At 41.5% G+C, this 12,304-nt stretch overlaps 1 protein-coding gene across 4 annotated transcripts in view; it reads right to left on the reverse strand.

Moving 5' to 3' along the window:
• LOC132406684 (anillin-like) overlaps positions 1-12,304 on the reverse strand; it is a 72,767-nt gene that overhangs the window by 21,692 nt on the left and 38,771 nt on the right. For 2 of the 4 annotated variants that reach the window (XM_059992535.1, XM_059992534.1), the window contains exons 15-18: positions 9,079-9,127; positions 8,938-8,994; positions 6,289-6,324; positions 3,650-3,737 (exon numbers count right to left, since the gene is read on the reverse strand). In XM_059992535.1, the coding sequence (XP_059848518.1) occupies positions 3,650-3,737; positions 6,289-6,324; positions 8,938-8,994; positions 9,079-9,127 (230 nt within the window). The remainder of the gene's footprint in view (positions 1-3,649; positions 3,738-6,288; positions 6,325-8,937; positions 8,995-9,078; positions 9,128-12,304) is intronic. The other 2 variants (XM_059992536.1, XM_059992537.1) reach the window with 2 other exon arrangements.

Here is a 12,304-nt window from a genome sequence, read left to right on the forward strand (position 1 = left end):
AGGGAATAGAATACACACAGAATGCTGGAGGAACTCTGGTCAAGCAGCATTTATGGAAAACAATAGAGTTGATGTTTCTGGCTGAGACTTCCTCTGGACTGGAAAGGAAGGAGAAAGGTGCTAGAACAAAAAGGGTGGGGACGGGGAGGGGGTAGAGGAAAGGAGAACTAGCTGAAGCTCATAGGTGGGTGGGAAAGGTAAGGGCTGAAGGAGAAGAAATCTTGAGAGGAGAGTGGACTATTGGGGGGAAAAGAAAAATAGGAAGGAGGGGCACCAGGGGAGTTGATATGCAGCTGAGATGAAGCAAGAAACCAGAATGAGGAATAGAAGATGGGAGGTGAAAATAATTACCAGGAGAAATCATTTAATACCATCAGGTTAGAGGCTACCTAGGTGTTGCTCCTCCACCCTGAGGATGGATTCATCGTGGCAAAAGAGGCCATGGATTGACATGTTGGAATAGGAATAAAAATAATTGGACATCAGGAAATTCCACTTTTGGCAGATGGAGCGAAGGTGCTTGACAAAGCATTCAAACTTACATCGTATCTCACCAATGTAGAATACACAACAGGAGCACTGGATGCAATAGATAACCTCAACACATTTACAGGTGAAGTGCTGCCTCAGCTGGAAAAACTGTTTGGTCCCTTGAATAGAGGCAAGGAAGGAACAAATAGACAAGGGAATCACAGAGGGAGCAATCCCTGTGGAGGGCAGATAGTTTGTGGGGGGGGGGGTGAGAAAGAGGGAGGTAAGGATCTGTTTGGTGGTAGAATCTGGTTGATGTTGCAAAGTATGTATTGGATGCAGAGGCTCATGCAGTGGTAGATGAGGACACGAGGAACTGTTAAGGTAGTGGAACGATGGGATGAGTGAGAATGCCTGGGAAATGGAGGAGATGCAAGTGAGAGCAGCATCAATGATGGAGAAAGGGAACCCCATTCTTTGAATGAGGACATCCTGGAAAGGAAATCCTCATCTTGGGAATAGATGCAGTGGGTAAAAAGAATAGTTTTATATTTATATATTGATGAAATTGACACGGTCAGTATAGGTGTATAGACAATAGGTGCAGAAGTAGACCATTCGGCCCCTCAAGTCTGCACCGCCATTCTGAGATCATGGCTGATCATTCACTATCAATACCCAGTCCCTGCCTTGTCCCCATATCCCTTGATTCCCCTATCCATCAGATATCTATCCAGCTCCTTCTTGAAAGCATCCAGAGAATTGGCCTCCACCGTCTTCCGAGGCAGTGCATTCCACACCTCCACAACTCTCTGGGAGAAGAAGCTCTTCCTCAACTCTGTTTTAAATAACTGACCTCTTATTCTCAATCCATGCCCTCTGGTACTGGACTCTCCCAACATCTGGAACATATTTCCTGCCTCAATCCTATCAAATCCTTTAATTATCTTAAACGTTTCAATCAGATCCCCTCTCAATCTCCTCAATTCCAGCGTGTACAAGCCCAATCTCTCCAATCTCTCTGCGTAACACAGCCCTGCCATCCCAGGAATCAACCTAGTGAATCTACGCTGCACTTCCTCAATTGCCAGAATGTCCTTCCTTAAACCTGGAGACCAAAACTGTACACAATATTCCAGGTGTGGTCTCACCAGGGCCCTGTACAAATGCAAAAGAACATCCTTGCTCTTGTATTCAATTCCCCTTGTAACAAAGGCCAACATTCCATTTGCCCTCTTCACTGCCTGTTGCACTTGCTCATTCACCTCCATTGACTGATGAACTAGGACTCCTAGGTCTCTTTGCATTTCTCCCTTACCTAACTCGACACCATTCAGACAATACTCTGCCCTCTTGTTCCAGCTTCCAAAGTGGATAACTTCACATTTATTCACATTGAATGACATCTGCCAAGTATCTGCCCACTCACTCAGCCTATCCAAGTCTCCCTGTATTCTCCTAACGTCCTTTTCGCATGTCACACTGCCACCCAGTTTAGTATCGTCAGCAAACTTGCTGATATAGTTTTCAGTGTATGAAGCAGCACTAATGCAGTCGTCAAAATAGCACAGGAACATCACCAGGGAAGGCTTGGAACATGGACTGTTCTACTTAGCTAATGGAAAAGGCAGGCATAGCTGGGGCTCATGTGGATGCCCATGGCTATCGCTTGGGTTTGGAGGAAGTGGGAGGAACTGAAGGAGAGATTCTTGAAGCTGATGACCAGTTCTGCCCAACAGAGGGTGGTGGTGGTGAAAGGGAACTGGCTGGGTCTTTTGTCAAGAAAGAAACGGAGAGTTTTAAGACCTTTCAATGGGGGATAGAAGTGTATAGCACATCCATGGCAAACATGAGGCAATCAAGGCCAGGGAAATGAAAGGTTTTGAGATTGAAAACATGAAGTATGGGGGTGGGGGGGGGGGGGTAATGAGAAGAGAGACTGAATCAAGGGATATAGAATGGAGTTGAAGTATGCAGTAAAGTGTTGTGGGCAGGAACAGGCAGACTATAGGCCTATGCAGACAGTCAGATTTGTGGATCTTGGATAGGACATAGAAGCAACTGGTGTGGGGTAAGGAACTGAGTTTGGTGGCATTGGATGGGAGTTCCCTAAAGATAACGATTAGATGATGGTCATGATTTAATTGAAAGCAGTCCATCCATCCTGTAACATCTGATTCACAAACTGCATATTTAATACACGCAACACTGAGCATAAGGAATAAGGAAATCATGACAGGTCTACAGATCTTTGCTAGCAGGTGAATAGATGTACTATAATTGCCTCTGCACCCAAAGTTATCAACTGGGAATGGAAAAAGAACCCAAGGTAATCTAACAATTGTCAGCAATATACTGGGATGGACAGGGAGAAAAGAGACAAGTAGTTCATCACCCACATATGGACTGAAACAAGAAAACAGAAGGAGGCCAAACATTCCCTGGGTTCTGCTCCTACACAATTACATGCCAGTACTAAGAGTTTCATTTGCCCTGCATGCCCCTGGAATCCCATGGCATTTAAAAACAGGAGGCTTGAGTATATTCAATAATTGAGTATCTACATACATCTGGGAAGATAGAAAGTTCCAAAGGATTATTTTTCAAGCCAACAGATGTCACTAAGCCCCTAGCTGCAGATTCACTTGTCCAAGGAAGCAGCCATTCAGTATCTACCCAGTTAGTTGCTCAATGTGTGTCTCAGTGAAACTGCTGCCCTTGGAACTCCAGCAAGCAGGGCTAGCCCTAATCCTCATGAAAGCACTAAGCATTTCAGAGGCCCAAGCAATTAACATTTCTATTCCCAAACTAAAAGAGCAACAATGTTTAAAATCTCAAATTCAGAGGACACATACCAATGTCTGCAGCCAAAGGAGGAAATCAAATGTTACTGTTACTACTTCACATTTACATATAATGACAATTACCACCTTAGCATAGTAGAAACAGTGGTGCACCCATTTAGTGCAATAACCAACGATTCATCATGCCACCCTCAATCCCTGCACTGAGTTCCAAAGCAAAACAAGAAAAACCTGGAGAAAGATACAAGTGGATGGTCATAAGGGTTATTACTTCCACCACTATTGCATGTGAAGACATAAAATTTTAAAAGAAACTACTTGCTTAACATGTAATTGTTCTTTTATTCAAACCCTTTGGATTTTCATGAACTCACCAGGTGACTGCACGCTCGTTTTCTGAAAAGGAAAAAGAATACAACATGAACTTTTTCCTTCTGGTGATCGATTTTGAGGAGCACAATTCTAGAAACAAACCAAAACAGATGTTATGCACAATTAATGGCAAAGTTAGTGAGCATGTCAGCTTACAGAGAAAATAAATATTAGTGTTCAACAAATCAAAGACTGGGTATGCTGATGTGCCGGGATAGGGAAAGAAGACAAAGCAAGCTTGGTGCAAGAGGTTTTTATTTTAATGTGCCCAGTGTTAAAGTGAGTGTTTTCTACTGATTCACAGTCAGCTTCATTGGCAAGGCAATTTCCATAATACTAGCAGCAACAGAATCTGAAATAGTATATATTTAACCCTTCATTTCCACATGCGCTTGCTGACAGGGCAGTGGTTGATTTGGAGAAGGGACTCCTACTTCCAAACTGAACAATACCTCACAGACACCCCATTCTTCCCAATCACTGATACTATTTTCTCAGATTTTTTTGGCACGAGTAAACAACGATGGGGGCCATTTAGACCCAACAAGACTATGCAAAACTCAAGGGTCACCAAATTCAGTATCAATTGTTTCCCTAACCCATTCTATTTAGGGCAACTTATAGTTACAACTACCAATCTGCACTTAGGAGGAAGAACACCCAAAGGAAATATTGTGCTAGTTACAGGAAGGACACACAAAACTTAGAGCAATGGAGGTCAGGATTGAACCTGGACTGAAGAAGCTGTGAGGTAACAGCTCTACTAGTTTTTTTTTAAAAACAGAATTACGTCATTTGAACTTTAGTTCCAATTTCTACCCCTTTCACAATCCACAAACAGGCTGCAGGCAGGCCCACTGTTTCAGACAGCTTTTGCCACAAAACTTTCCTCCACATCCAGTTGCTTCATACTCATGCCCGACTCCTCTGGCAACTCCAGGTTGAGTTTAGTTTCTGGGTTTTAATTAACTCATCTTAATCAATGTCCAATCACTCCAAATCATTATTCCTCATGGGAATGGCTCGTTTTTTTGTTTTTTTTAAAAAAGAAAGTGTACCCCTTGTCCTCTTCCACCACCACTTTCTTTCACTAGCCCTTATACTGGAGTGACAATGACATACTGGCTACACTTTCAAGAGGAAAGTTAGATATGGGAACTGGCAAGTAATGCCCTTCTATTTGTTGGATAGGAGGGAATAGGTTAGCTCCCAATATCCATTACTGTTATCAGCTCCTACAGTTATCCCTTTCCACTTTCTCAACTGCACCTTCATTTCCTGAAATTCTGCACTCATTGCCCATTTCTCCCCTCCCATAACATTTTCTTTTTACAAACACAAGATATGACATCTGCTGTTTTACTTCTTTCCTAGCATCCAGGGACAGAAGCAGTCTTTCCATGACACAGCAATTCAGCTGCATTTACTGCAGTTTAATGCACTGCATTCAGTATGGTTTCCTCTGTATTGGAATAACAGAATGGAGATTTTCATTCAGTCTGCAAGTACAATCAAAGCTCCAATCTCCAGTTACATTGATCCTCCATCTCTATAGTTTTCTGATGACATTCAGCATGTACTTGAGAAATAATATACAGGAACAGAATTAGGCCACCTGGCCCATTGAGTCTGCTGCACCATTCAATCATGGCTCAGCCTCCCCCCCCCCCCCCCCCCCCACCACCACCTCCTCCTCAGCTGCAGTTCCCGGCCTTCTCCAATCAAGAATGTATCAAACGTATCAATCTCTGCCTTAAATACACCCAAGGACCTAGCCTCCACAGCTGCATGTGGTGACAAATTCCACAAATTATCCACCCTTTGGCTAAAGAAATTTCTCCACATCTGTTTTGAAAGGGCACCCCTCTATCCTAAGGCTGTGCCCTCTTGTTCTAGACTCTCCAGCCATGGGAAAAATCCTGTCGAATGCTGAAAAGGCCTAGACAAAAGGCCTTATCTTACTAAATTCCAGCAAGTACAGACCCAGAGCCATCAAATGTTCCTTGTTTGCTAACCCTTTCATTCCTGGAATCATCCTTGTGAATGTCCTCTACACCCTCTTCAATGCCAGCACATCTCTTCCAAGATGAGCCCAAAACTGTTCACAATATTCAAGGTTTGTCCTCACCAGTGTCTTATAAAGCCTCAACATCACATCCTTTGTCTTGTATTCTAGACCTTTTAAAATGCATGCTAAACATGGCATTTGCCTTCCTCTCCACTGACTCCAAATGCAAGTTAACCTTCAGGGTGTTCTGCAAGATTCACTAGAGGTATGTTTCTTCTCTACTTGGAACAAAGGGCTCTCTAAAAATTAGGCCTCAGTTCCGGCCAAAATTTAGAGGCTTGTGGAATAAGTATGCGATAGTGTTCAGTGATCAGGTTTTCCAATTGCCTTTGTGTGTCACAAAATTGCTGCAATCTGTGAGGCTAGTAACAGAAGATGAAACATACACTAAAGGGTCTTGGCCCAAAATGCAAATTGTTTATTCATGTCCATAGATGCTGCCTGAACTGCCAAGTTCCTTCAGCATTTTGAATGTTGCTTTGGATTTCCAGCATCTGCAGAATTTCTCATGTTTATGTAACTGAAGTCTAAAGAACTAGAATGATCTGGAATGAACGGCTTAAATATACTCACAGTAATAGAGGTCAGAAGCTTTTTAGGGGTCATAACCTGTATAGTGGTATAAAAAGCATTAGGTTGTATTTTGTTAGCAAACAGCCAGCAGAATTTAACACAGAGTAGAGGTCTGCAGTAGCCATTGCATAAGATACCTTAAATCACTATAAATCTAGATAGCCCTATCATACAAATGAATCGTACAATCTTACTCAGATAAGTTTTCAACTGAATGACCAGCATACATCTTTAGAACAATATCTCCTCAATGGGATTATCATGTTGAAAATGAACTTTTAAAAAGGTATCACAAATACAAGATCACAGATTAAGCAATGAAGTTACAGTAGCCCTTTATTGCTGGGTTATTCATTTTAGCTATGAATTAAAGCTATATTGTAACCAGCAGTTTATAAATGTTTTATCACCATTTGTCACCTGCAGTGCAGAATTAGAGGGAAACTTGCAATTTTAGGGTTAAAAATGGAAAGGATTTCATAGCATTAAATTATAGTCTTGGATTTATGGCAACAGTACTTTCACCTAACAAAAGTTGCCTCCAATTGAACACTGGTCATATTTTTGAAAAAAAAAGTTTGAAGGTATATAAAGACATGAAATAAGTGGCTTCAAACATGCATATAGTTGCACATTAAATGTGTTTTGCATGACAACTGATAAAGTTTTTATTTATACACGCAACATAATAGCTTCATGAGTAACATGAATTTTAATTTTAGCCATTTGATCATTGCTCAAAACTGTGCCTTTAGGAAAAGAGAATAAGAAATGAACAAGGTACAGATTGTATATGATAAAAGTACATCAGTCTGCACAACTGATTTTTCAGAGTATTGAATAATGCAAATGCTGATACTATCCACAGTTGGACCAAGTTGGCTATAGTCAAGAATGTAGCATTGAGAAGCACAAGTGACACTGTGCTTATATCCTGCTCTCATTGAAGAGCTTTTATACAAAATGTAAAACTGAGGACAGGTTGGATACTTGCTTTAGAGCTCAAATTATTTACAACATAAAGTCAGCACAGTCAGAATAACATAACTATTGATTACAGTATATTTTTCAACGTTGGCTGGTAAGTGACAAGAACAGCAACAACTTTCCAAGAATTCACATGCTGCAGAACTGAAAATTGCATGTTTTTGCAATTTATATCAAACCTCAGCATGTTCACTCTTCCACTATCACCTTTTGATAAATGATCTAGAGATATTAGGGACTTTGAAATACAACAATGTACACAATAATGTTCATTAAAGCAACTTGAGTACAGCATTAAGTTAGAGGTAGTAAGGGGGCAAGGACTGCATCAAGGTTAGTCGCAGGCAAAAGCAGCATTCTACAATCTGCAAGCAGGCCATTTGCTGGCTATCATACAGCAATCACACAGCAATCACATCTATGAACTCAAAACATTTTCAGATAATTTAAAGTTGTATAATACCCATGTGCAACAAAGGATACTTAAATTTGAAAACATCAGATGGGGCTATTACCCTACCCAAACTTTTATGAAAGTATAACCATACACAAAATGAATAACAAGTAGCACCTCAGAGCAAATGCTTAGTTATAAGTGCACAAAATGCTGGAGGAACTCAGTAGGCCAGGCAGCATCTATGCAAAAAGTTCAGCCGACGTTTCGGGCTGAAATGTCTGCTGTACTTTTCCTCTCCTCCCTCCTCCCCCCCCATAAATGCTGCCTGGCCTGCTGAGTTCCTCCAGCATTTTGTGCATGCAGGAAAACAGATTATTATCTGAACGGTGGCTGATTAGGAAAAGGGGAGATGCAACGAGACCTGGGTGTTATTGAAGGTGGGCATGTAAGTACAGCAGGCGGTGAAAAAGGCAAATGGTATGTTGGCATTCATAGTAAAAGGATTGGAGTACAGGAGGAGCAGGGAGGTGCTACTGCAGTTGTACAAGGCCTTGGTGAGACCACACCTAGAATATTGTGTGCAGTTTTGCTCCCCTGATTTGAGGAAAGACATTCTTGCCATAGAGGGAGTACAGAGAAGGTTCACCAGATTGATTCCTGGGATGGCAGGTCTTTCATATGAAGAAAAACTGGATCAACTAGGTTTATACTCACTGGAATTTAGAAGATTGAGGGGGGACCTTATTGAAACGTATAAAATTCTAAAGGGATTGGACAGGCTAGATGCAAGAAGATTGTTTCCGATGTTGGGGGAGTCCAGAATGAGGGCTCACAGTTTAAGGATAAAGAGGAAGCCTTTTAGGACTGAGATGAGGAAAAACTTCTTCACACAGAGAGTGGTGAATCTGTGGAATTCTCTGCCACAGGAAACAGTTGAGGCCAGTTCATTGGCTATATTTAAGAGGAAGTTAGATATGGCCCTTGTGGCTAAAAGGATCAGGGGGTATGGAGAGAAAGCAGGTACAGGGTTCTGAGTTGGATGATCAGCCAGGATCATACTGAATGGCGGTGCAGGCTCGAAGGACCGAATGGCCTACTCCTGCACCTATTTTCTATGTTTCTATGTTTCCAGCATCTGCAAATTTGCACCTTTCAAGCTCATACAAGCTGGCACCTCAAACAGCTGGAGAAGAGAATCCACGACTAACCAAATGAAAAGCATAGCCTACAAATTTGAAAATCAGATTACACGCTTACAACATCACCTTGGATCTTGATGATCTACGCTTTGCAGTAGTAGCAGTTTCATTTGATGTCTGAGCCTAAAAAGAAAAAAAAATGCTGTATAATAAAATGGAAACATTGAACTAATAACTTTTTTGAACAACTAAAGGCAGTTTGCTTACCAAGCTGTACACCTCTACATCAATTTCAAACTTGTAGTGAATGTCACCCCTGGAATGATCATGAAGATTGATTACATTTTAAACAATAAAACATTAATTTAGTTTTGGTTTAATACATGCATTTCAGAGAAATTGATCAGATCTAGAAGATCAGACAGCATTCACTGGTGTCTTGCAATGAAATTAAAAGGAAAAAAAAACTTGTCCTAGCCTAGACCTTTTGAAGAGTGCAAAATGATGATCAATGTGATTCTGAGTTTAATGCCAACACAAGCAAATTAATATTGTACAATCCTTACAACCTTTCATGGGAAAGGTATTAAAACCATGGAAAAGGAACAAAAAAAAAATCAATGTTATTGGGGAGGGTTTAAACTAGATTTGCAGGGGGGATGGGAACCAGAGTGCTAGAGTAGATAGTGGAACGGGGGTAAAAATAAATGATGTTAGTAATTCATGCAAAGTCGCAAATAGTAAGGTTGTGTGTAGTGGTAATAATCTTCTGAGGTGTGTATATTTCAATGCGAGTATTGTGGGAAAGGCAGAAGAGGTGAGGGCTTGGATTGACACGTGGAATTATGACATCATAGCCATTACTGAAACTTGGCTACAGGAGGGGCAGGACTGGCAGCTTAATGTTCCAGGGTTCTGATGTTTCAGACATGATAGAGGCAGAGGGATGGAGGGTGGGGGAGGGTGGTGGTTTTGCTAGTCAGGGAAAATATTACAGCAGTGCTTCGGCAGGACAGATTAGAGGGCTTGTCTACAGAGGCCATATGGGTGGAGCTGAGAAACAGGAAAGGTATGACCACATTAATACGGTTGTATTATAGACCACCCAATATTCAGCGAGAATTGGAGGAACAAATCTGCAGAGAGTTAACAGGCATCTGCAGGAGACAGAAAGCTGTGATTGTAGGGGATTTTAATTTTCCACACATTGATTGGGACTCCCATACTGTTAAAGGTCTAGATGGGTTAGAGTTTGTGAACTGTGTTCAGGTAAGTTTTCTAAATCAATATATAGATGTACCAACTAGGGAGGATGAAGTATTAGATCTCCTATTAGGAAATGAGTTAAAGCAGGTGACAGAAGTGTGTGTAGGGGAACACTTTGGTTCCAGTGATCATAACATCATTAGTTTCAACTTGATCATGGATAAAGATAGATCTGGTCCTCGGGTTGAAGTTCTAAACTGGAAAGAGGCCAAATTTGAAGAAGTGAGAAAGGATCTAAAAAGCGTAGATTGGGACAGGTTGTTCTCGGCAAGGATGTGATTGGTAAGTGGGTGGCCTTCAAAAGGAGAAATTTTGAGAGTGCAGAGATTGTATGTTCCGGTCAGGGTTAAAGGCAAAATGAATATGAATTAGGACCTTGGTTCTCGAGGTATATTGGAACTCTGATAAAGAAGAAGAGAGATGTATAACATGTATAGGCAACAGGGAGGAAATAAGACGCTTGAGTATAAAAAGAGTAAGAAAATACAAAAGAAACCAGGAGGGCTAAAAGAAGACATGAGGTTGCTTTGGCAGTCAAGGTGAAGGATAATCCTAAAAGCTTCTACAGGTATATAGAGAGCAAAAGGATAGCAAGGGATAAAATTGGTCCTCTTGAAGATCAGAGCAGTCGGCTATGTATGGAACCAAAAGAAATGGATGAGATCTTAAATGGGTTTTTTGCATCTGTATTTACTAACGAAACTGGAATGGAGTCTATGGAAACAAGGCAAACAAGTATGGAAGTCATGGAACTTATACAGATTGAAGAGGAGGTGGTGCTTGATGTCTTGAGGCAAATCAGAGTAGATAAATCCCCAGGACCTGACAAGGTATTCCCTCAGACCTTGAAGGAGACTAGTGTTGAAATTGCAGGGGCCCTGGCAGAAATATTTAAAATGTCGATATCCACGGGGTCAGGTGCCAGAGGATTGGAGCACAGCTCATGTCGTTCCGTTGTTTAAAAAAAAGGCTCAAAAAGTACGCCGGGAAATTATAGGCCGGTAAGTTTGACATCGGTAGTAGGTAAATTATTAGAAGGAATACTAAGAGACAGGATCTACAAGTATTTGGATAGACAGGGACTGGTTAGAAAAAAGTCAGCATGGCTTTGTGTGTGGTAGGTCATGTTTAACCAATCTATTAGAGTTTGAGGAAGTTACCAGGAAAGTGGATGAAAAGAAGGCAGTGGATATGGTATACATGAACTTCAGCAAGGCCTCTGACAAGGTCCCGCATGGGAGGTTAGTTAGGAAGATTCAGTCACTAGGTATATATGGAGAGGTAGTAAATTAGATTAGATATTGGCTCAATGGAAGAAGCCAGAGAGTGGTAGTGGAGGATTGCTACCCCAAGTGGAGGCCTGTGACTAGTGGTGTGCCACAGGGATCAGTGCTGGGTCTATTGTTATTTGTCATCTATATCAATGATATGGATGATAATGTGGCAAATTGGATCAGCAAATTTGCTGATGATACAAAGATTGGAGGTGAAGTGGACAGTGAGGAAGGTTTTCAAAGCTTGCAGAGGGATTTGGACCAGTTGGAGGAATGGGCTGAAAAATGGCAGATGGAGTTTAATGCAGACAAGTGTGGGGTATTGCACTGAGGAGTGCAGTAGAACAGAGGGATCTGGGAGTACAGATACATAATTCCCTACAAGTAGGTTGTAAAGAAAGCTTTTGGTACATTGGCCTTTATAAATCAAAGTATTGAGTATAAGAGTTGGAATGTAATGGTGAGGTTGTATAAGATAACGGTGAGACCGAATTTGGAGTATTGTGTGCAGTATTGGTCACCTAATTACAGGAAAGATATTAATAAGGTTGAATAGGTTAGGACTTATTCCCAGCAGCGTAGGAGAATGAGGGGTGATTTGATAGAGGTGTATAAAATTATGATGGGTATAGATAGAGTGAATGCAAGCAGGCTTTTTCTACTGAGGCTAGGGGAGAAAAAAAACCCAGAGGTCATGGGTTAAGGGTGAAGGGAGAAAAGTTTAAAGGGAACATGGTGGGGGGGCTTCTTCACACAGAGAGTGGTGGGACTGTGGAATGAGCTGCCAGATGAAGTGGTGAATGTGGGCTCACTTTTGACATTTAAGAAAAACTTGGACAGGTAAATGGATGAGAGGGGTTTGGAGGGATATGGCCCAGATGCAGGTCAGTGAGACTAGGCAGAAAAATGGTTCGGCACAGCCAAGGGCCAAAAGGCCTGTTTCTGTGCTGTAT

This window comes from Hypanus sabinus, chromosome 17 (genome assembly GCF_030144855.1).
Source record: "Hypanus sabinus isolate sHypSab1 chromosome 17, sHypSab1.hap1, whole genome shotgun sequence".
Lineage (NCBI taxonomy): Eukaryota > Metazoa > Chordata > Chondrichthyes > Myliobatiformes > Dasyatidae > Hypanus > Hypanus sabinus.